General features: G+C 45.9%; 1 protein-coding gene across 1 annotated transcript in view; it reads left to right on the top strand.

Moving 5' to 3' along the window:
* The window catches only part of LOC147637847 (uncharacterized), a 112,508-nt gene that overhangs the window by 73,130 nt on the left and 17,113 nt on the right, over positions 1-22,265 (top strand). Inside the window, exons 2-7 of the mRNA XM_086799686.1 lie at positions 15,409-15,488; positions 15,619-15,714; positions 16,673-16,818; positions 16,929-17,030; positions 17,145-17,231; positions 17,315-17,461. Of these exons, the coding sequence (XP_086655812.1) occupies positions 15,409-15,488; positions 15,619-15,714; positions 16,673-16,818; positions 16,929-17,030; positions 17,145-17,231; positions 17,315-17,461 (658 nt within the window). The remainder of the gene's footprint in view (positions 1-15,408; positions 15,489-15,618; positions 15,715-16,672; positions 16,819-16,928; positions 17,031-17,144; positions 17,232-17,314; positions 17,462-22,265) is intronic.

The following is a 22,265-nucleotide window of genomic DNA, read 5'->3' as shown; positions in this document are numbered from 1 at the left end:
GACCATTCTTCAACAACAGATGGAGGACTTGCAAAGGGTCCTTTTCGAAGGAATGGCATCCATGCGATCACAAATGGAAGTCATGCAACAACAAAACCAACACCAGCGCGAGGGATCCAGGAAGTCACAGCGGGTGCGTTGATCGCGTTCACCAACATCGCCATCATCCTCGGTGGGCCAGCAAGACGATCCCTCAACTCCTCTCCCGATCCGACCACCGAGGTAGACAATGTTGAACTCAAAACTTTTGTATAAATTAATGACCACAGCACGGACAAGAAAGATGGATATCAAGTTGCCTGAGCCCTACAATAGCTGCCGCGATGAGCGGTTAATCGATCACTGGCTCTACAAGATGGAGGTTTATTTCTCAAATACTGAGTTGCCCGAGAATAAAAAGGTGGCATTGGCCAGCACCCTCTTGAAAGATACCGCCTTCCTTTGGTGGGGGGCGACGCAGGATTTCAGATGGCAAGTCTACTCCGACGACGGATAAATTCCGGTGTGCTCTTCACAAGGCTGAAGGGAGAGAGTTAGGGTTTCATGTGGGAGACACACACAGAGAAGAAGGGAGAGAGAGAGAGACATGTGGGGATAAGTCAACTCACAGTATGAGTGTGTGACTCCCCTATCACACATGTATATTTGCTCTAGTACACATAGTGCACTTAGTACATTAAAAGTACTAAGTGTACTATGTACTATAAAACTTATGGGCTAGTACACACTATAAGGGTGGGCATAATGCCTTTACCCCAACAACCTCCCACTTAAAGGCAAAGTGCCCTTAAATGAAGGAAAAGAAAAAATCAGCATGTACATGATAATATACAAGGCCATATCAAGGCTGAAACTGGCCTCATCCAATGCCCATCAAGTGTCTGCAATGAGCAAACCGCTTTGGAGGCAAACTCTTTGTCAACAGATCAGCCGGGTTGTCATCCGTATGAATCTTGACAAGCTGAATCAGACAGGGTTCTTTGCCAACTGGATGGCACTCTGACTGTCACAATGCAACAATGGAATATCCCCTGTATAACCCAAATCAACCACTAACCGAGATAGCCATAATGCCTCCTTGCAAGCCTCTGTGGCTGCAATATACTCGGCCTCTGTAGTAGATAAGGCAGTGCACTTCTGCATCCTGGATATCCATGACACAGCACCTCTTGTGAATGTAAACACATAACCGGTAGTAGACTTCCGGTTATCTGGATGACCGGCATAATCCGAATCCGTGTAACCATGCACTAATGCATCCTGTTTGCCAAAGCAAATGCACATATCCTGTGTGCCCTTCAGGTATCTCATGACACCTTTCACTGCTTCCCAATGCTTCTTGCCAGGGTTGGCCATGTATCTAGAAACCACTCCCACTGCAAATGCAATGTCCGGCCTGGTAGCAACCATGGCATACATGAGACTACCACAAGCTGAAGCATACGGAATCTTGGCCATATCAGCCCTGTCACTATCCGACTGTGGGCTGTCCATAGCACTGAGTTTCACATATGGAGGCAAAGGAGTACTAGTCTTCTTTCCCCCGTCCATATTGAACCTTTGCAAAACTTTGCCAATGTATTCCTTCTGAGACAAATACAACACATGCTGATTTCTGTCCCGAAGTATCCGCATACCCAAAATGTGATTTGCATCACCCAAATCCTTCATATCAAAGGTCTGATGCAGCCTCTTCTTCAAGGCATCCATCTCTTTACGAGATTTCCCGGCAATCAACATATCATCAACATACAAGATGAGGATCAATAGACTGCCATCCAAAGCTTTCTTGGTGTATAAGCAGTGATCTATGTCACTCCTCCTGAATTTTTGGGATTTCATGAATGTATCAAATTTATGATACCATTCCCTTGGTGCTCTGATACCAGTTGAAGGGAGAGACTTAGGGTTTCATGTGGGAGACACACACAGAGAAGAAGGGAGAGAGAGAGAGACATGTGGGGATAAGTCAACTCACAGTATGAGTGTGTGACTCCCCTATCACACATGTATATTTGCTCTAGTACACATAGTGCACTTAGTACATTAAAAGTACTAAGTGTACTATGTACTATGAAACTTATGGGCTAGTACATACTATAAGGGTGGGCATAATGCCTTTACCCCAACAAAGGCTTTTGAGCCTACAAATGCGAACTTTCATGCTAGGTCTTCTCTCCGCCGCCTGAGTCAAACTAGCTCCGTGGCCGCGTACATCTCTGAGTTTCAAAAATTGGCTCTCGAGATAGAGACACTTAGCCCTCTGACCAGCTTCACAGCTTCATTGACGGGCTTGAACCCACGATCCAAGACGAAGTCCATAAGTACAACCACAAAGGGCTAAGCACAACCACAAAGGGCTCAATACAAACTCGCCTCATATAAGGGGGGAAACAAGTGATCATAAGGAGGAGGGGTGCTTCTCCTCTGGCTGGCCGCTCTATGAGGAGAAGGCTATCTCAAAAAGGGGGAGGGGGGAGAAACCACCACACAGGTGGAGGGGAAACAAGTGATCATAAGGGGGAGGGGTGCTTCTCCTCTGGCTGGCCGCTCTATGAGGAGAAGGCTATCTCAAAAAGGGGGAGGGGGGAGAAACCACCACACAGGTGGTCTGTAGTGCCAAATGGGGTCATCGCCTAGCCTCCAAAGTCTCAAGAAGGCTTCTTGCCGCTTCCGCATGCAGTCAGAATCTCCCTACAGCTTCCCCCACTGACTGCAGAGGGTGTGAATGAGATGTCGAGGCATATGCTCCTGATGGTCTCAGCCAGCGGAGTGTGGGTACCCTCGATGGCCTCGCTACATCTAGCATGCTAGATGTGCCAGGCTGCTATGCTACCGCAAATCTCCCAACGCTGGCATGAGCCAGGATGCCAAACACCTGCAGGTGGGGATGTGACTGGTACTACTGCAATACGATGGTGGGAGACCTGAAGGGCATGGCCATCCTCCTCGTAAGTCCTGACCACTCTAGCCTTGGTGGCCCAAGCGACACTACCCCAAGTGATAATCCGGCTTGATGCCATGTCCATAGCAAAGATGCGGAGAATCCGCTGCCAAATCTTCTGAGCCTTATCCCAAAGGCAATGTCGTTGAGACTCCTGGGGGTGGTTGCACCTCGGGCAAGCTGCTGGCCGCCCCTCGACTGCCAGCCAAGTATCCACTGCCAGACTCCTGTGTGCCGTCAACCAGAGGAAGAGAGTGATCTTCCTTGGCCGAAAGCTGTCCCAAAGCCTCTTCTAGAAATCTGAAAGGAAGCGCTGTGATAGGCCCTGAGACTGCCAGTGTGCTACTGTTGCCAATGTGCCATCTATCTCCGACATCTGGATCTTGTGGCTGAGCCTCGGTGTATATGCAAAGAAAGGGGCATCCAAAGTCTCCACCCGATCTGTGGGATCATGCCACGTCCACTTTGCAGGGTCCCACTGCAACCGCGTGAGAGGTCGGCACTCCCAAATCCATAACCGCCAAAATCTCTCCCTAGCCACCTTGGCCGGTGCTGGATCTATGTGCCATACAAGTGCCCGAAAACCAATCACCCTCACCCTCTGCAAGGTGCAGCCTCTGAAATCCTCCAAGGGGTGCTCTGATCTCTCTAATCTTCTATGTAATCCAATAGAAAAAGTGAGTAGACAACTGTCCTCATCTGCTCCATAACCGCCACGAGAATATCGTGTCTGGTGAACACTCCTAGCGTAGTCACCAGAAACATTTCGGGGTTTTTGACGTTTCAGGGCAAAACGTTTCGGCCTTCGGCTAAGAAACGCCAAGGTTTTGGATTTTTTTCTATATAATTTTGCATTGCTAAAGTTCCAAAAAATAGGAACTTTTAACCTTGAGAAACATTTTTTTTTTGAGAAACCAAAAAAATCAGGAGTTTCTAAAACGTTTCGAAACGTTTCTTGTGTTTTGGAGTTTCTCACTCTAGAAATGCTTTTTCATGTGACTATGACACCTAGCCATATCGGGGGGGTCGGGTCTGGAATAGGAGTCAGCCACTCTGGAGGAATAGCTGAGTCAATGTCGATGCTGAGCCTGTCTCTACCTCGGATCCCTGTCAGGCCTCTCTCTTGCTCCTCCCGTGGTAACTGCTTGTGTGCAACCCAATCTCCAAGAGACCTGGCTGGTCCCATGCTCAAGGCGCCCAGGATATGTGCGGTCGCGGGCCCCTAGCATGTGGCCACTGGGTAAATGGATCAAGGGGTTCCAGATCAAAGGTTGCCGAAGCTGCTCCTTTGAGGCCACTAGAACAATCTGTTTGAGGGCTGGCCTGAGATGATCCCAAGCACGAAGTAGACTGGCTGCGAATATGTCCTCAAAAACAGGACTAAAACCACGGGCTTGCATCTCTATGAAGATCCATCTAGCGCTCTGCGGCCACGGGCCTCCAAGGCTCGGAGTGCGGGCTGAAATCCGGGCCAATGATGATATCCACTTTTAAGATCCATCTTGCTGAAAGTAGTAGCTCCCTTTAGGTGATAAAAAATGTCAAGAATCCGTAAAATAGGGAATTGATTCTTGATGATAATTTTATGAAGTGCTTTATAGGCGATGCATATCTTGTAAGAGCTATCCTTTTTCTCTATCAAGAGGATTGTAGTGCCAAAAGGTGATTTGCTAGTGCGGATGAGTCCATGCTCCAAGAGGTCTTGGACTCGTCGTTCGACGACTTCTTGATGAAATTGTCCCATTTGATAAGTAGCTTTGAAGGGAGGAGCATTGCCTAGAACCAAATCAATTTCATGATCTCTAGGCGGATCATCAACAATTTGCAATGCAATGAGAAAATTGCTCAAGAAAGCCATACCTCTCCTTGGTAAGCAGATCGAAAGAAGGCTTGAATTCTCGAACATAAACTAGACTAGATTGAACTCCTTGCACGACTCTTTAGTGACTTGAAAGGAATCATGTTACCATTGGTTCCGGCTTGGATGACCATTTTCTGCGACTGCGCTAAAATATATATCTTATTGGTGTGCTAGTTTAGAATTGCTTTTCATTTCTCGACTAGCATTGCTTCTCATTTCTCCATCCAACACCCAAGATCTCATCCACACCATCTAACGAAGTAATCAAGAAAGGCAAATGTTCTAAGTAACCTTGAGTATGTACACGGTCAGGGCCACCATAGCTGAGCATGAGCCCCTTTGTTTGAAACTACTACGCATGGATGTAAAGCCCCAAGGCTTTAGCTATCTTTAGAGATGAGAAGTTGTGAGTACTGGTATAAAATTATTATTTTTTTCTTGGGAAAAAGATCCTTTTATTAGTTACCGAGAAAAACAACCAAATGGCTAAGTACAAATCCGTCTCCGAAGGGAAACGTGAGTCAAGAATCAAGATGAACAAAGGGTAGGATGCACTTCTCCTCTGGCTGGCCGCTATAGGAGGAGAAGGCTATCTCATACAATGGGGGGAGGGGGAAATAACCACAAAGGTGGTCTATAATGCCAAGTAGGCTCGCCACCACTATCTGTAAGAAAGTGATTGTGTTGCTAGATCTTGGGGAAGACATCTCGATGCTAGAAAGGGGAGGAGGAGAAAGGGCTGGTCCTTCTATTGGCGGAGTATGAATAGATGTTGAATATGGAGAAGTGGCTGATTGTTATGTACTTGATGCTAACCGTAGGGTTAGTCGATCTAATCTCGAGGCTAGGCACCGAGGTATTAGGAAAAGTAGGCTGATTATAAGGGTTAAGGTTTATAAGTTAATAATCCAATAAGTATAGCTTCTTTTATTGGTAAAAGCTACATAAGTGAGAGTTATGTGATTTAGGACTCCGGATATGCAATAGGATAGAGGAGATTTGGGAGAGTCTAGATTTTCACTCTGGTTCAGCAAGAGCCTTGGACGTAGGCCTTGGAGAGGTCAACAGTTTATTACAGGAGGCAGTGCAGAGCAAATTGGCTGGCTTCCGAGAGCAGGAGAGGAGCCCGTACTGAGCTTGAGACAGGGTCACTAGAGATTTTTTTGAGATAGGAGGCCCACTTAGGCAGAGGGATCCGCAAGTTGCGAGGCCAGGATGGATCCATAGTTGTGAATCCCCCCCCCATGTGCGAGCCATTGCTATAGATTCCTTTCGCTCTCTCCTCACGGGTGCCCCCCTATCCTCTCAGGCGCTGGACGCGCGTGAGCGGGTCTGGTGGCATACGAATGTGTTTGATATGATTGATCACTTGGGGTGTGCAATTAAGAAAGATGAATGAGCGCATATGGGCATTGACACGATCCCACAATTGTGCCTGGGCCTCCCGCTCTTTGACTGATAGTGAAGAGGAGTCCTCCGTCGGATCTGGCCTTGAAACACCAATCGTGAGACGAAGTCAGCCAAATCATAAGATTCCAATACAGACTTTATCATCACCTTCCAAATGCCATAGTTGTTCCCGTCCAATTGTTAGTCCACTGGGAACGTCGGGAGGGTGGGGGGATCTTCACAGGTTTCTCCGCCATCTCAAGAAAATCTGCCATATCAGGGGTTCACGTGGTCTTGTGAAGGGAGGGTGGGTGGGAAAAAAATTTGAAGAAGAGGCTGTGTTTTCTCGCAAGGTGGCTGTCCAGCAATGACACCCGCCTTCTACCCGCTTCTCCACGTCTCGTACAGCCCAAATATTCTCCAATCAGCACCAAAAACAGCAACCCCAAAAGCTCTCACTGTCTTCAAAGATTCAAGCCACTTGGGGCTCTGATACCATGTCAGAATGTGCAGCGGAAATGAGATAGCAATCAGAGAGCATAAAATTGTAGAAGAGCAAGAGAGGAGACGTAGTGTCGAACTCTACTATATACACAAGTATATCCTATACAAAACTGTGGGGGGGCAAGAGCCCCAATATATATGGGCTGGGGCTGCAGTCGGCCCTGTTTAAAACGGGCCGGCAGCCCCAATATGGCCCATGACTAGGAATAAATCCAGTTGGCCAGCAGTAGGCCAGTCAGCCAGCCCACGACCAGAAAAATACCTGGTCGGCCAGCATCAAAGGTGGCCCCTCCTGGCCTACAAGTTGTCTAGGGAAAAACGACATCCCCATGACTGGGAAAATGGGGAAAACAGGAATATGACCAGAGAGTCCTCATACGGGCAGGCACGCCCACATGATTGGTTTTCTCTCCCTACAGTGTAATATGATACAAACAGGAGATGACTGCTAACAGGTGCCTCCCGCTCTCCAGACTTTCCTATTGACAGCCTTTATTGCAGAGGAGCTTGTGGAGGCTATGACGGCACTCCCTAGGGGAAAATGCCTAGGAGAAGACGGGGTTTTGGTTTCCTTATTTCTCCAACATTGGGATCTCATGGAAGGCAGCTTCGAAGTTGCCTTCAATGAGACTATGATCACAGGAGCCATACCGGAGAGATTGTCAGAGGGATTGATCCATTGGATTCCCAATGAGGGTGGTGACAGATTGGAGATTCGGGAGTGGAGGCCCGTCACGCTCCTAGGGACCGCCTACAAAATTCTAACCAAGGCCATCAGCCGGTAAGAATGCAGCCTTGCCTCCCCGATTTGATCCATGGCACACAAACGGGTTTTGTCCGGGATTGGAGCATTTTGGACAACTTCTTCACTTTCGGGAGGCGATTGCTTCGGCCAGGTTGAGGCAGTAGGATCTTATCGTTCTCCTTCTGGATTTTTAGAAAGCCTATGATAGGGTAGACTCTGGATTTTTGGAGGGGACGATGTGCCGGATGGGATTCCTTGAGGAGTGGGTCTGAGGTGTTTCTAGGCTCTACTCGGCTTGACACAGCTAGGTTCTCATTCAGGGAGCCAGAGGCAATAGATTTTTGTTTTCTTGCTCGGTCCGATAGGGCTGTCTACTGGCACCTTATCTATTATTGTTTGTTGCTGAGGCCATGAGTAGTTTTCTCGCTGCTTAGAGCCATGGGGTTGCGTCTTCCCATCTGCCTGTAGGAGGAACTGCTTGATTCAGAGTTTGCTGATGACACACCAGCATAATTTTTCGGAGATGAGGGGAACTTCCAGAGAGGGGATAGAGATCTTTTGCCGTGCATTTGGAGAGTAGATCAACTGGCACAAGTCATGTGGATTCTGGGTTGGCTCATCACTTGCCCCGACTTGGAGTCCAATTAGTGGATCCGGAGTGGCACTCTAGTTCGTTATCTTGGATTCCAGGTGGGTATCGATTTCTTCTCGGAGCAGTAGCTAGCCCCTCTACTTCTGAGCATTCGGAAGAAGCTATTATACTGGAGGTCAACCAAGCTTTCCTTAGCTGGCTGGGTCATGGTGGTGAACCAGGTTCTTCTCGCCACCATGTGGTACATCACCTCTTGCTGGGCCTCTCCTGGCTTGCATTGGTCAGGTTCAGTGGTTGATCCGCAACTTTCTTTGGGTTGGCAACGACGGGAGGCCTGCTCACGCCAAGGTAGCTTGGCGAGTGATCATTCAACCACGACGGAGGTGGGGCCTGGGCATCGGCCCCTCCATTAAGAGCCGCGCCTTGTTGGGCAAGTTGATAGTTCGTGGCCTTCTTCCTGGCAGCGATCCTTGGAAGGACTTCCTCTTGGCTAGGATCTCCACCCGCACCCTAGTTTTGGGAGGCTCTTGGCCCCAGAGTACGAGATGGATCTTCACGGATGAATGGGAGAGTTAATTAGGGTTTCATGTGGGAGACATACACACAGAGAGAAGAACGGAGAGAGAGAGAGAGAGAGTTGTGGGGATAAGTCAACTCATCAAGATGAGTGTGTGACTCCCCTATCACACATGTATATTACACTAGTACACATAGTGCACTTAGTACTTTTAATGTACTAAGTGTACTATGTACTATAACTTATGGGCTAGTACACACTATAAGGGTGGGCATAATGCCTTTACCCCAACAACCTCCCACTTAAAGGCAAAGTGCCCTTAAATGAAGGAAAAAAAAAAAATCAGCATGTACATGATAATATACAAGGCCATATCAAGGCTGAAACGGGCCTCATCCAATGCCCATCAAGTGTCTGCGATGAGCAAACCGCTCCGGAGGCAAACTCTTTGTCAACAGATCAGCCGGGTTGTCATCCGTATGAATCTTAACAAGCTGAATTTGCTTGTTCTCTATCACCTCTCTGATGAAGTGATACTTCACATCCACATGCTTCGTCTTTGCATAAAAGACAGGGTTCTTTGCCAACTGGATGGCACTCTGACTGTCACAATGCAACAATGGAATATCCCCTGTATAACCCAAATCAACCACTAACCGAGATAGCCATAATGCCTCCTTGCAAGCCTCTGTGGCTGCAATATACTCGGCCTCTGTAGTAGATAAGGCAGTGCACTTCTGCATCCTGGATATCCATGACACAGCACCTCCTGTGAATGTAAACACATAACCGGTAGTAGACTTCCGGTTATCTGGATGACCGGCATAATCCGAATCCGTGTAACCATGCACTAATGCATCCTGTTTGCCAAAACAAATGCACATATCCTGTGTGCCCTTCAAGTATCTCATGACACCTTTCAGTGCTTCCCAATGCTTCTTGCCAGGGTTGGCCATGTATCTAGAAACCACTCCCAGTGCAAATGCAATGTCCGGCCTAGTAGCAACCATGGCATACATGAGACTGCCACAAGCTGAAGCATACGGAATCTTGGCCATATCAGCCCTGCCACTATCCGACTGTGGGCTGTCCATAGCACTGAGTTTCACATATGGAGGCAAAGGAGTACTAGTCTTCTTCCCCCCGTCCATATTGAACCTCTGCAAAACTTTGCCAATGTATTCCTTCTGAGACAAATACAACACATGCTGATTTCTGTCCTGAAGTATCCGCATACCCAAAATGTGATTTGCATCACCCAAATCCTTCATATCAAAGGTCTGATGCAGCCTCTTCTTCAAGGCATCCATCTCCTTACGAGATTTCCCGGCAATCAACATATCATCAACATACAAGATGAGGATCAATAGACTGCCATCCAAAGCTTTCTTGGTGTACAAGCAGTGATCTATGTCACTTCTCCTGAAATCCTGGGATTTCATGAATGTATCAAATTTATGATACCATTCCCTTGGTGCCTGTTTGAGCCCATAAAGACTCTTTTTCAGCTTGCATACAAGCTTCTCCTTTCCACTCACTGCATAACCCTCTGGCTGTTGCATATATATCTCCTCATGGAGATCACCGTGAAGAAAAGCAGTCTTCACATCCATCTGAATCAAGTCCAAATCATCATGTGCAACCAAAGCTAACATAGCTCTAAGTGTGGTCATTTTGACCACTGGAGAGAAGATCTCATCAAAGTCCACACCATATTCCTTCTTGAAGCCTTTAGCCACTAACCTGGCTTTGTATCTTGGCTTTGCATCAGGTGCAACTTTGAGCCTGTAAACACACTTGCATGGCAAAACCTTCTTGCCTGTAGGCAAATGCACCAACTTCCATGTTCCATTTTTGTGCAGAGAATCCATCTCTGACTTCATGGCACGCTCCCAAAGAGCCTTGTCTGCCCTCTGTAAAGCCTCCTTATAACATGAGGGCTCCCCACAGTCAGTGAGCATCAAGTAGTCAACCCCTGGAACAAACCTGTCAGGGGCTCTGGAGGGTCTTGTGGACCTCCGTACCCAATGACCATCATTTGCAGGTTGCTGTCCAGCCTGCATATCACCTATTGGTGGCTCCTGTTCCATGCCATAAGGCTGAAAAATCATGCCCGGTATCTCCTCTAACTGTGGGATATCCATAGGGATATCTTCTGCCATCTCTGGCTGTCCATTTGGACCATTTTTAGCACCATTTAAGGGCTGGTTTTGCTGCTGTAATGGCTGATTTACAGCCCTTGGTTGTTGTCCATGATGTCCATCATCATCAAAGATGACTCTGCCAGGCTCCTGTTGCCTTGCAGGCTCCTTATACATGCATGTTTCATAAAAAATGACATCATTGCTGCGTATAATCTTTCTATTCACGGGATCCCAAAGTCTATACCCCATTTCATCTCTGTCACCATATCCTAGGAATATGCATTTGTGAGACTTAGGATCAAGTTTGGTGCGCATTTCCCTGCGTATGTGCACGTACGCAACGCAACCAAACACTCTCAAGTGCTTGTAGGACGGAGGCTTCCCTGTCCATACTTCTTCTGGCACTTTCCCACCAAGCCTCGTGTTAGGTGACTTGTTTATAAGATGAACGGCTGTCATAACAACTTCAGCCCAAAAACCATGAGGTAACGCAGCATGTGACAACATAGAACGGACCTTCTCGTGAATGGTCCTGTTCATCCTCTCTGCTGTCCCGTTTTGTGGAGGATCATAAGGAGTAGAGAGCTCCCTCGTGATGCCTTTAGCATCACAAAAGTCCTGAAACTGTTTGGACATATACTCTCCACCATTGACGGAACGCAAAGCCGTCAGTGTTTTGCCAGTTTGATTCTCAACATGAGCAACAAACTTCTGAAACACTGAGAATGTATCACTCTTCAAACGAAGAGGATAAACCCACACCTTGCGTGTGGCATCATCTATAAAAGACAAAAAATATTTTGCCCCTCCCAAAGAAAGCTGAGGCATCTCACATACATCTGTATGCACAAGCTCTAACTGAGCATCTTTCTGTCCAAGAGCTTTCTTGTGGGGGCACTGGAGTTGCCTGCCATATATACAATGCTCACAAAACTGAAAACTTGAAAACTTTAGAGAAGGCAAGTAACCAAAACGAGACAATTGCTCCATTCCTTTGACTCCCAACCGGCTATGCCACATAGAGATTTCCGGCAGCTCGGTTGCATTTACATTAGCATGGTGACAAACACCTGCATGCATGAAGTAAAGAGTGTCCACCTTAGAGCCTTTGGCAACAACCAGTGAGCCCTTACTAATCTTCCACTTTCCACGACCAAATGTGGTAATATAATCAGCATCATCAAGCTGTCCAGTAGAAAGCAGGTTCTTCTTGATCTCAGGCACATGCCTGACATCATGGAGCATAAGCTGTGAGCCATCTGAAAACACAAGCCTCACATCACCTCTGCCAAGAATCTTGCATGCATGGTTATCACCCAAATAAACTACTCCTTCATTGCCAGCAGTATACCTGACAAACAAGTCTCTGCAACCTGTGACATGAAAGGAGGCACCTGAATCAATGATCCATGAGTGCATACCATGACCATCTCCTGCAAGAAGTGAATGGGCATCAAGTGAAGACGTGAATAGGACTTCATCCTCACTGTCACCTGCATGTGACACATTGACTTCTTCAATCTTGACTCCACTTTTGCCCTTTGGCTTTGCGTCTTTGGCTTCATCTTTGTCTTTGTCCTTTCCTTTGCCCTTTTCCTTTTGATCATTCTTCCATTTGTAGCATTGCTTTTTGAAGTGTCCCTTCTTGCCACAATAATGGCATTCCAAGTCCTTTTTGGAGTGAGACTTGCTCCTTCCCCGTTCTTGGCTTTTACCCCTTTGCTGGGATCTCCCACGTGCATTCATTGTATTGGACTTTCCAACAGAGTTGTTTTTCCTGTTCATCTCTTCTTGAAGAAGAGCACCCTCAACATCTGCATATGACAGCATAGCATTCGAATTGCTAGTGGCTGTCCTGAATGTGTCCCAACTCTCTGGCAAAGTGCATAAGAGAAAGGTGGCTTTGAACTCATCGTCCATTGCCAACTTTTGATTTATAACTTGGCTGACAATACCATTAAACTCATTTAGATGGGCTGCCCTAGACGCCCCTTCCTTCATCTGAAGACCTATGAGTTTCTTCAACCAATACACTTTGCTTGAGGCACTTTGCTGAGCATACAAGTCCTGCAATCTTTGCCACATTCCCCAAGCTGTCTTCTCTTCACGAATGCTGAAAAGTAAAGAGTCTGACACAGATAACATGATAGTAGATCTTGCCAGCTCATCCATATCTTCCCACTCTTCAGCAATAAGAGAAGCGGGCATTACACCCCTTTCTTTGATGGGCTTGTGCTGCTTCTTCTGGAGCAACACATTATAGCACTGGGTTTGCCAAATATCATAGTTATGTGAGCCTTCAACTTTCTTGATGTGAAGCAATGAAGAGCTCTCACCTGTGGTTGCCATAGCAATATGCAACCTGTCAATGCCTGACTCCCTGCAAGATGTGCAAACACTGCACCAAATCACACAAAGTGCTCACAGTTGTTCTCCCAAAGTTTATCTCCCACTGCGGAAGCACAAATGCAACTATACTCCCACTGTATGTGATGAAATCACCAAAATCTGGTTGCTGCAGATTTAGGACAGCACCTTAAATGTGCTCTGTTCCCCTTCCAAAGTACTGTACAGCAGTACTAAGTGCTCACCAATGATGTACCAAAGCTGTACCGGCAAGTACAGCAGCTGAAATTGAGATTTTTGCTCACTCAAATCAATGTGCAGCCATGCCAAAACTTGCACAAAGTTGTACCAAATCTGTACCAGCAAGTACACCAGCAATAAATGCTCTCTTGGCTGTCCAGATGAGTGAAAATCAGACTTTTACAGTCCCCACCACTGCATACAACATTCCCGGACTGAAATTGAGCAAAAGCCCCTTGACTGCAAGTGGATTTCTGAGGATTCAAAGCATAAAAGTCTTGCCTGCTGCTTTGCCAAGCTCAACAAGCATAAAATCTTGAAAAGCCCCTTGATTTAAGATCAATTTCTGATCATACATGGTACATTAACGCACATGAAGGCATTCAGAGTGTTCACAGTGCTTCCCCCTGGCCACATATACATCCAGTACATAAAAGCCCCTTGATTTACAGGCACATTGAGTGCTTGACAGGCATCAACACATTGCCCAAAGCATCAAATGCGAGTGCCTGCATGCAAATCAACCCAATCGGCACAAAAGCCCTTTGATTTGCACATCAATTTCCTGCAATTTTGCCCGAATGTGAGATTTCTCACATCATACAGCATGTATGAATGCCCAATTGCACAATTACATCAAAAGCCCCAAATTTTGACATCCAATTTCCTGCAAATTGATCCTGATTGTGACCAATGTCACCCAATTTTGCCAATTTCACTCAAAATTTGAGCAATTTAGCACCTGTACTTACCTGCTCAATTGATTGAATTGATAAGAAATTCCCAAAGAATTGAAGCAAGTACCTTTGCAATTTCTGATTTTTCTTTTTGTTGCAGGAAAAAGGGTTGATGATGCTGCTGCTATTCTGGTGAAGGACTCCTCAGGCGATGCTGATTGCAGGAAGAAGGGGGTCGTGATGATGCTGCTGTAGCTTTGTCACGGACGAGGTTGAAGGGGGTCGTGAAGATGCTGCTGTAGCTTTGTCACGGACAAGGCTAGGAGGTAGCCTTCTGTGAAGTCGAAGGAGAAGCGCCGCGTTTGCATCACGGCAGGGCAACGTTGCGAACTCTGTAGCGTGGAGTCAAGCTGACAGGTGACGGGCTCGACCTCCTTCACATACTCCGCGCAGTCCTCCTCTACGCACAGCCTCCTCGGCTGCACGGCGCACGACTCCTCCAGTTGCGCGCGCTGGTGAAGCACCGCTGCCCTTTTCTTCTTCGCTCGCTTGCCTCCCCTTCGCACTACGGATACTCGCTCGTAGGCGTGTTCGCCTGTATTGGCTCGTTGCTGAGCGCCGCTCGCCTTCGCCTAGTAGCGCTACACGCTTCCCCATGGAGTCCACCTAAAGGCCTCTGCTTAGTGGCTTTACACCTTGTGGCCAGGCGTCTAGCGTTCAACGCTCACACAGACAGCACACGCCTACTCCTTGCGCTTCTACTCCAGGCTATCGGCTCTGCCTGCATGCGCACATCTGCCCTGTGCTTTGCTCACGCCAAAGTCCAGCGCTGTGCATACCAATGCTCTTCAATGTAGAAACCCTACCACTCTCTACCACAGGGATCTCCTGTAGCCAAAGCTCTGATACCAGTTGAATGGGAGAGTTAATTAGGGTTTCATGTGGGAGACATACACACAGAGAGAAGAAGGGAGAGAGAGAGAGAGTTGTGGGGATAAGTCAACTCATCAAGATGAGTGTGTGACTCCCCTATCACACATGTATATTGCACTAGTACACATAGTGCACTTAGTACTTTTAATGTACTAAGTGTACTATGTACTATAACTTATGGGCTAGTACACACTATAAGGGTGGGCATAATGCCTTTACCCCAACAACGGAGATGCAGGCTTGTGGCTATAGGCTTGCATTTGAGGACAGATAGACGCTTCTTTCTATTCCAAACCTGTATGCCTAAGACAAAAAAGGTAAAAAATGATAAGCATGTATATTCATCTTTTGATTTGGGGGGATAGACATGTTATTTGTTTTGGCCATTTATTGTTTGTCCAAAAATGTTTATCTGATCAAAGATGAGGCAAAGTCAAATGGGCGGCTTTCCTAGTATGGGTTCTTTGTCAAGCAGGTCACCTGTATATTTGATGCAAAGACTTTTCTGATTGACAGATGGGGTAAAGCAGTACATGCAATAGCATCTGCAGACGATAGTGAACTTTTGAGGATGGACGTGCCTGCAGTTGCACCAGGTTTAAAACTCTGTATTAATGACATACTTTTGGGTTTCCTTTCTTTTTTATGATACTATTTCCAGCTACTGTCCGTTTTTTTTAATTGAATGCATTTGATTGTTGTTATCTGCTGGCATTCAACAACCAGTCCCTGACAACTTGACACCTACGAAAGTGGTTGAGATGCTGGATCGACATATTATTGGACAAAAGGATGCGAAACGCGCTGTGGCTGTGGCTTTGAGTATGTATTGGACCACTGCTGTTTGTAGGCTTGAAAATAATGTGTGTTCAACTGGATGAAGTCACTACTTTACATTTTAGGGGAAAAGCAAACACAATCAAGGTTAAAATACACATCTTTATTCTTTAGATGCAACAAGACCTGCTGTATTGATTGTGTTTCCAAGATACTATAGACCCTTCTGGGATCTCAAAGATACAATGTTGAAGTCATAGATTGGACTTTTCTCCTCGGGGAAATCTATGCTTCACAGATCTTGTTTCAATAGGTGATCAGTTACGACCTTTGCATATCATGTTCTTGAAATCAATGGCAAACACATTTTTTCATTCCATTTTGATATAGCATCATAGAGGCAGCATCAGAGTTTCATTTCTACAACAAGAGGATCTTGCAGAACATGTCAGAAAACCCTAATTAGGGTTACATAAATCTACACAGGAGCAATCTTTTTCCTCAGTGGCTGTTAAGGCCACACTCACCTGCAGGATTAAGGATAGATGATGAAGTTTGGGTGATGGTCACCAGACATAAAACAAGTTCACCTGGAGACAGGAAGCCACATCTGGAGTTGACATGCTTCTGTCAAATAGTGTATCCTTGATCTCAGGGTTTTTTGCTGAGGTTAATGATAGATATATGGTTATATCTAGGAGGTGCCCCTTTATCTATACACACACGCTAGTGGTGTCATGTGTGTAGGTAACCACAGTTTGTCATTGTTTTTGGCCACTCTCAAGTATGTAGTTGTCAGCTTTGCTTTTTGTTTGTTGTATGGCATTTTGCATGATCCACCTTTGTTTCATAGACTCTTGTGGTCTCATGTTAGTTATCAGGAAATAGCAGATTAGAAGTTGTTTTTCTTTTTCTTTCTTGTGTATAGTTATTCGTCTCGTGAATTTCGAGCCTCGTGTGTGTTATGGAATTGTTTGATTTATTTTCTGAGTGTGGTGGGCAGGAAACAGATGGCGGAGACATCGAGTTCCACCTGAAGTCAAGGCTGAGATTGTGCCAAAGAATATTCTCATGATAGGTCCAACAGGCTGTGGGAAGACCGAGATTGCTAGACGACTAGCAAAGCTTGCTGATGCACCTTTTGTGAAGGTTAACTCTCGCCTTTGCAGTTTTGCACTAAGGATTGATATATAAAGTTTCAGCTGCAGAAGAGTTTTGGCTTTCCTAATGGTTCCATTTATACTCCTCCTCCAGTTCAGGTCGAAGCAACAAAATTCACCGAGGTCGGTTTTCATGGGCGTGATGTGGACCAAATCATTCGGGATTTAGTAGACAATTCAATACAGCTAATGAAACAGAAGGTGCACTGTGCCTCTTGAACACCTTATTGAACTTCATATAAATGTCTTTGCATTCTTGATGAACTCTTGTTTACCCTTGAGATGGAATTACTTATGGCTGCTGATGGTTTTCAGGTGCGCTTAAAAATGGTGAAAGAGGTGGAAAATGCTGTTGAGAGTATGATATTGGATGCAATTTTCAAGAAGAATCTGTCCAAAGAGGTTCTGTAAATTAATCAAACTTCATGAGTGCGTTACATGTTAGTTGTGCTTCGAATGGTGACTGATCTGTATGATTTCTGTAGGACCCATATGCTCCCTCTGGAGAGAGTTACGAAGAGTCCAAAAAGTTGTATAAAGATGGGTCTCTTGATGAGATGAAGATTGGTATGGACCTACCTGAGGATGGGAGGAGGCCCATTACAGTTGTGAGTGTAAATGGGGTTTTTAATGTAAGTCGTGAAGTTTGTTTATATGAGTTTTCTGTATCGTCTTATGCTTTTTAACTAGCTAACACTTTTTATGAGACCATGGTGATGACTTAAAAGTGCAACTTACTATACACAATGTCATGTAATAGAATTCAACAAAATTATCAAAGCCCTATGTGTAAATATGGAGACAAAAAGGTTAAAGCTAAGTATATATTTTGTACAAGATGTCGCCAGAAGTTCTTTTGTGTGTGCAATGAAGCTAGTACTACTGTTGTGATTTGACTGTAAATCCTCTGCTCATGCACTTCAGCAATGCAAGCATTTGGGTCTGTAACAACAGAGGTACAGTAGCATGTGTTCTCGGTACCATTGTGGTCCGCCTTCGTCTAGCTGTCGACATTCTTCTGGCGTGATTATTGGGATGCCAATCTCCAACCCTTTGACAGAAAATTCCACCCTAACCCTAACAGGAGGCTTTGGACAGTGGTAAAGAAGGTTTTCCGTGGGCATACCTATTTTTATCTTGATATATTCTAAGGCGTGTTCTCTTTTATGGAGAAGAATCTTCCCTTGTTCTCTTTCTGCTATTTTCCTTGATTGGCAAAAGAATGTGAGAAGTCTTTGTAATGTTTAATCCTTGTGGTGCTAGACAGTCTGTCATTATCTTTAGGAGAATGAGACCTTGCCTTTTAGTGTATTGTCAAATGTAGACCTAAAGGTGAGAGATACAGAGGTAGCCATGATAAAGCTGCACAATACGGAAGCAAAGCATAGGAGAGCAAAGGAGAGAGAGAGAGAGACATCAGACAATGAACATCATGTTATGTAGCAAGAGGCTTTTACAATGGCAATACCAGCTAGCAAATGGTGTAGAACATGTGCATGTGAATAGGTTAGATGATAAACAAGTGAATATGGGAGGGCCCCTTTTATAGTGATGCTAGGAAGTTGGCCGATTGTCCCTAGGAGCTGGCCGACAACCCACGACCTACTAAATAGGAGATATATGCATAAAACCCATAAATAGGCATTCCCCAAATACACTGAGATTCACAATTTCTAACACCCCCTTTGCAGCTCGTAGTGTGCAAAGGTTGATGAAGATGCAACCATGGACACTCCAGTATTGCGTAGTACTGGATACACCTCGGAAAGAGCACCCGCCAACCTGTTTCCTTGAAACAAAATGCCACCACAAACAGCAAGCAACTTTGCTTGGCTCCAAATTCCCACACAAGTATGCAGTGAACTCCAAGAATAAAATGATGAGCTGCTGGAAACACCACGCCCATTATCCCCCAATAGTGGACTGTGAACACATCACGTCCCAAAAAAAACCTCGACAATGGACTTCGAACTCAACCGGTCCATAATCTCTGCTACACCAAGCAATAGATGTGGAACACATCCAGTCCATAGCTCCAAAATGAACTTATCTCGCCATATATTTTTAATGCTTGGAACTCTGACTCACGGATCCCATGCACCAAAAATGGTGCTGCTACTAGCCCCCTCTCCTGCCCACAAGCCTCCTCTGGCTGGAAGCACATGGGGCAGAACTATTTATATAACTATAGAAGCTGACCATTCAGGTCCTCCCTGGATTTTGCAGCCTTGGGGACACTAGAAGTATCAGAGTCATCATCTTGTATATAATCATTGCATGACTTTGAAAACTTGGTCCTGGCTTGGGCTGTACCTTTGGTCTTGCAATCCTTGGCCAAATGAACTTGCTTTGTAAAAGAGTAGCAGTGGCAACCATCCTGTCTGTTGCACTATAGCAAGTGCGTGATCTTGTCCACTAGGAGGGAACCTTACCTGCTCTTGAGAAACAAGGATAGATGCCTCCTCCAAGGGGAAACCCATATCCACGGCAATAGCACACCTCTACAAGCAAGCCTTTGTGCCACTGATGATTTGAACACTCCACAACCAATCTCCAACACTTCTCCAACGGGACGAGGTACGAGGAACAAGCAGCCCCCTCTCAAAACTGAGAGAGAGGGGCTGGACAGTAGCAAACAGTCCACCAAAACTTGCCGAAAAACACCCACAAAGGAGGTAGATCCATCCAAGAAGAGGCAAGCTGAAGATGCCACAAGTCTGTGGTGCTCCACATGTGAAGAAGAGGGCCACCAACTGTTGGGGTAAAGGCATTATGCCCACCCTTGTAGTGTGTACAAGCTCATAAGTTATAGTACATAGTACACTTAGTACTTTTAATGTACTAAGTGCACTATGTGTACTAGTGCAATATACATGTGTGATAGGGGAGTCACACACTCATTCCAATGAGTTGACTTATCCCCACAACTCTCACTCTCTCCCTTCTTCTCTGTGTATGTCTCCCACATGAAAACCTAACCCTAACTCTCCCATTCAACTGGTATCAGAGCATTCTTGATCCCGTCCCTCTTCTTATGATGGCTGCACCCTGTTTTTCTCTACTGGTTCAAAAGCCATTCTGCTGGTCATACCTACGGATTTCTGTCGTACCCTGATTTCTCTACCAGTCGCACTGTCCATTGTGCCCAACTGGTCGCCTTGCCCAGTCCATGCAGCCCAGCTAAGGCTGCCCAGGCTGCCTAGCGCAGGTAGCCAACAGCCAGGCAGCTGAGCGGGTTGCCCAGTCAACCAGGCGCAGCCAGGCGCCTACAGCAGCAGCAGCGCCCGTAGCAGCAGAAGCAACACCAAGCGCAGCCAGCGCTTGCAAAGCAGCAGCGAGGCGTATCCGTACAACTAGCAGCAAGCAGCCAGGTGTATCCGTAGCAGCAGAAGCAATACCAAGCTCAGCCAGCGCTTGCAAAGCAGCAGCAGCCAGGCGTATCCGTACAACTGCAGAGCAGCAACAGCAACAGCATCAGCATCAGACGTGCGCCCCCCCCTCTCCTGCAACAACAAAATTCAGTCTGCAAATCTCAGAGAAATTCAAAAAATTAAGAGGTATTTGCTTCAATTCTTTGGGAATTTCTTATCAATCCAATCAATTGAGCAGGTACAATTATCAATTGAGCAGGTACAGGTGCCAAATTGCTCAATTTTTGAGCAAAATTGGCAAAATTGGGTGACATTGGTCACAATCAGGATCAATTTGCAAGAAATTGGATGTCAAAATTTGGGGCTTTTGATGTAATTGTGCAATTGGGCATTCATACATGCTGTATGATGTGAGAAATCTCACATTCGGGCAAAATTGCAGGAAATTGATGTGCAAATCAAAGGGCTTTTGTGCCGATTGGGTTGATTTGCATGCAGGCACTCGCATTTGATGCTTTGGGCAATGTGTTGATGCCTGTCAAGCACTCAATGTGCCTGTAAATCAAGGGGCTTTTATGTACTGGATGTATATGTGGCCAGGGGGAAGCACTGTGAACACTCTGAATGCCTTCATGTGCGTTAATGTACCATGTATGATCAGAAATTGATCTTAAATCAAGGGGCTTTTCAAGATTTTATGCTTGTTGAGCTTGGCAAAGCAGCAGGCAAGACTTTTATGCTTTGAATCCTCAGAAATCCACTTGCAGTCAAGGGGCTTTTGCTCAATTTCAGTCCGGGACTGTTGTATGCAGTGGTGGGAACTGTAAAAGTCTGATTTTCACTCATCTGGACAGCCAAGAGAGCATTTATTGCTGGTGTACTTGCTGGTACAGATTTGGTACAACTTTGTGCAAGTTTTGGCATGGCTGCACATTGATTTGAGTGAAGAAAAGGTTCATTTTCAGCTGCTGTACTTGTCGGTACAAGTTTGGTGCATCATTGGTGAGCACTTGGTACTGTTGTATAGTACTTTGGAAGGGGAACAGAGCACATTTAAGGTGCTGTCCTAAATCTGCAGCAACCAGATTTTGGTGATTTCATCACATACAGTGGGAGTATAGTTGCATTTGTGCTTCCGCAGTGGGAGATAAACTTTGGGAGAACAACTGTGAGCACTTTGTGTGCTTTGGTGCAGTGTTTGCACATCTTGCAGGGAGTCAGGCATTGACTGTGTGACAGGTTGCATATTGCCATGGCAACCACAGGTGAGAGCTCTTCATTGCTTCACATCAAGAAGCTTGAAGGCTCACATAACTATGATATTTGGCAAACCTAGTGCTATAATGTGTTGCTCCAGAAGAAGCAGCACAAGCCTATCAAAGAAAGGGGTGTAATGCCCGCTTCTTTTACTGCTGAAGAGTGGGAAGATATGGATGAGCTGGCAAGATCTACTATCATGTTGTCTGTGTCAGACTCTTTACTTTTCAGCATTCGTGAAGAGAAGACAGCTTGGGGAATGTGGCACAGATTGCAGGACTTGTATGCCCAGCAAAGTGCCTCAAGCAAAGTGTATTGGTTGAAGAAACTCATAGGTCTTCAGATGAAGGAAGGGGCGTCTATGGCAGCCCATCTAAATGAGTTTAATGGTATTGTCAGCCAAGTTATAAATGTAAAGTTGGCAATGGACGATGAGTTCAAAGCCACCTTTCTCTTATGCACTTTGCCAGAGAGTTGGGACACATTCAGGACAGCCACTAGCAATTCGAATGCTATGCTGTCATATGCAGATGTTGAGGGTGCTCTTCTTCAAGAAGAGATTAACAGGAAGAACAATTCTGTTGGAAAGTCCAATGCAATGAATGCACGTGGGAGATGCCAGCAAAGGGGTAAAAGCCAAGAACGGGGAAGGAGCAAGTCCCGCTCCAAAAAGGACTTGGAATGCCATTATTGTGGCAAGAAGGGACACATCAAAAAGCAATGCTGCAAATGGAAGAATGATCCAAAGGAAAAGGGAAAAGGCAAAGACAAAGACAAAGATGAAGCCAAAGATGTAAAGCCAAAGGGC

The sequence above is a fragment of the Cibotium barometz genome, chromosome 6 (genome assembly GCF_041138505.1).
Source record: "Cibotium barometz isolate CiBa-2024 chromosome 6, ASM4113850v1, whole genome shotgun sequence".
NCBI lineage: Eukaryota > Viridiplantae > Streptophyta > Polypodiopsida > Cyatheales > Cibotiaceae > Cibotium > Cibotium barometz.
Note: the sequence above shows the minus strand (reverse complement) of the source record. Positions and strands in the feature narration are given on the sequence as shown.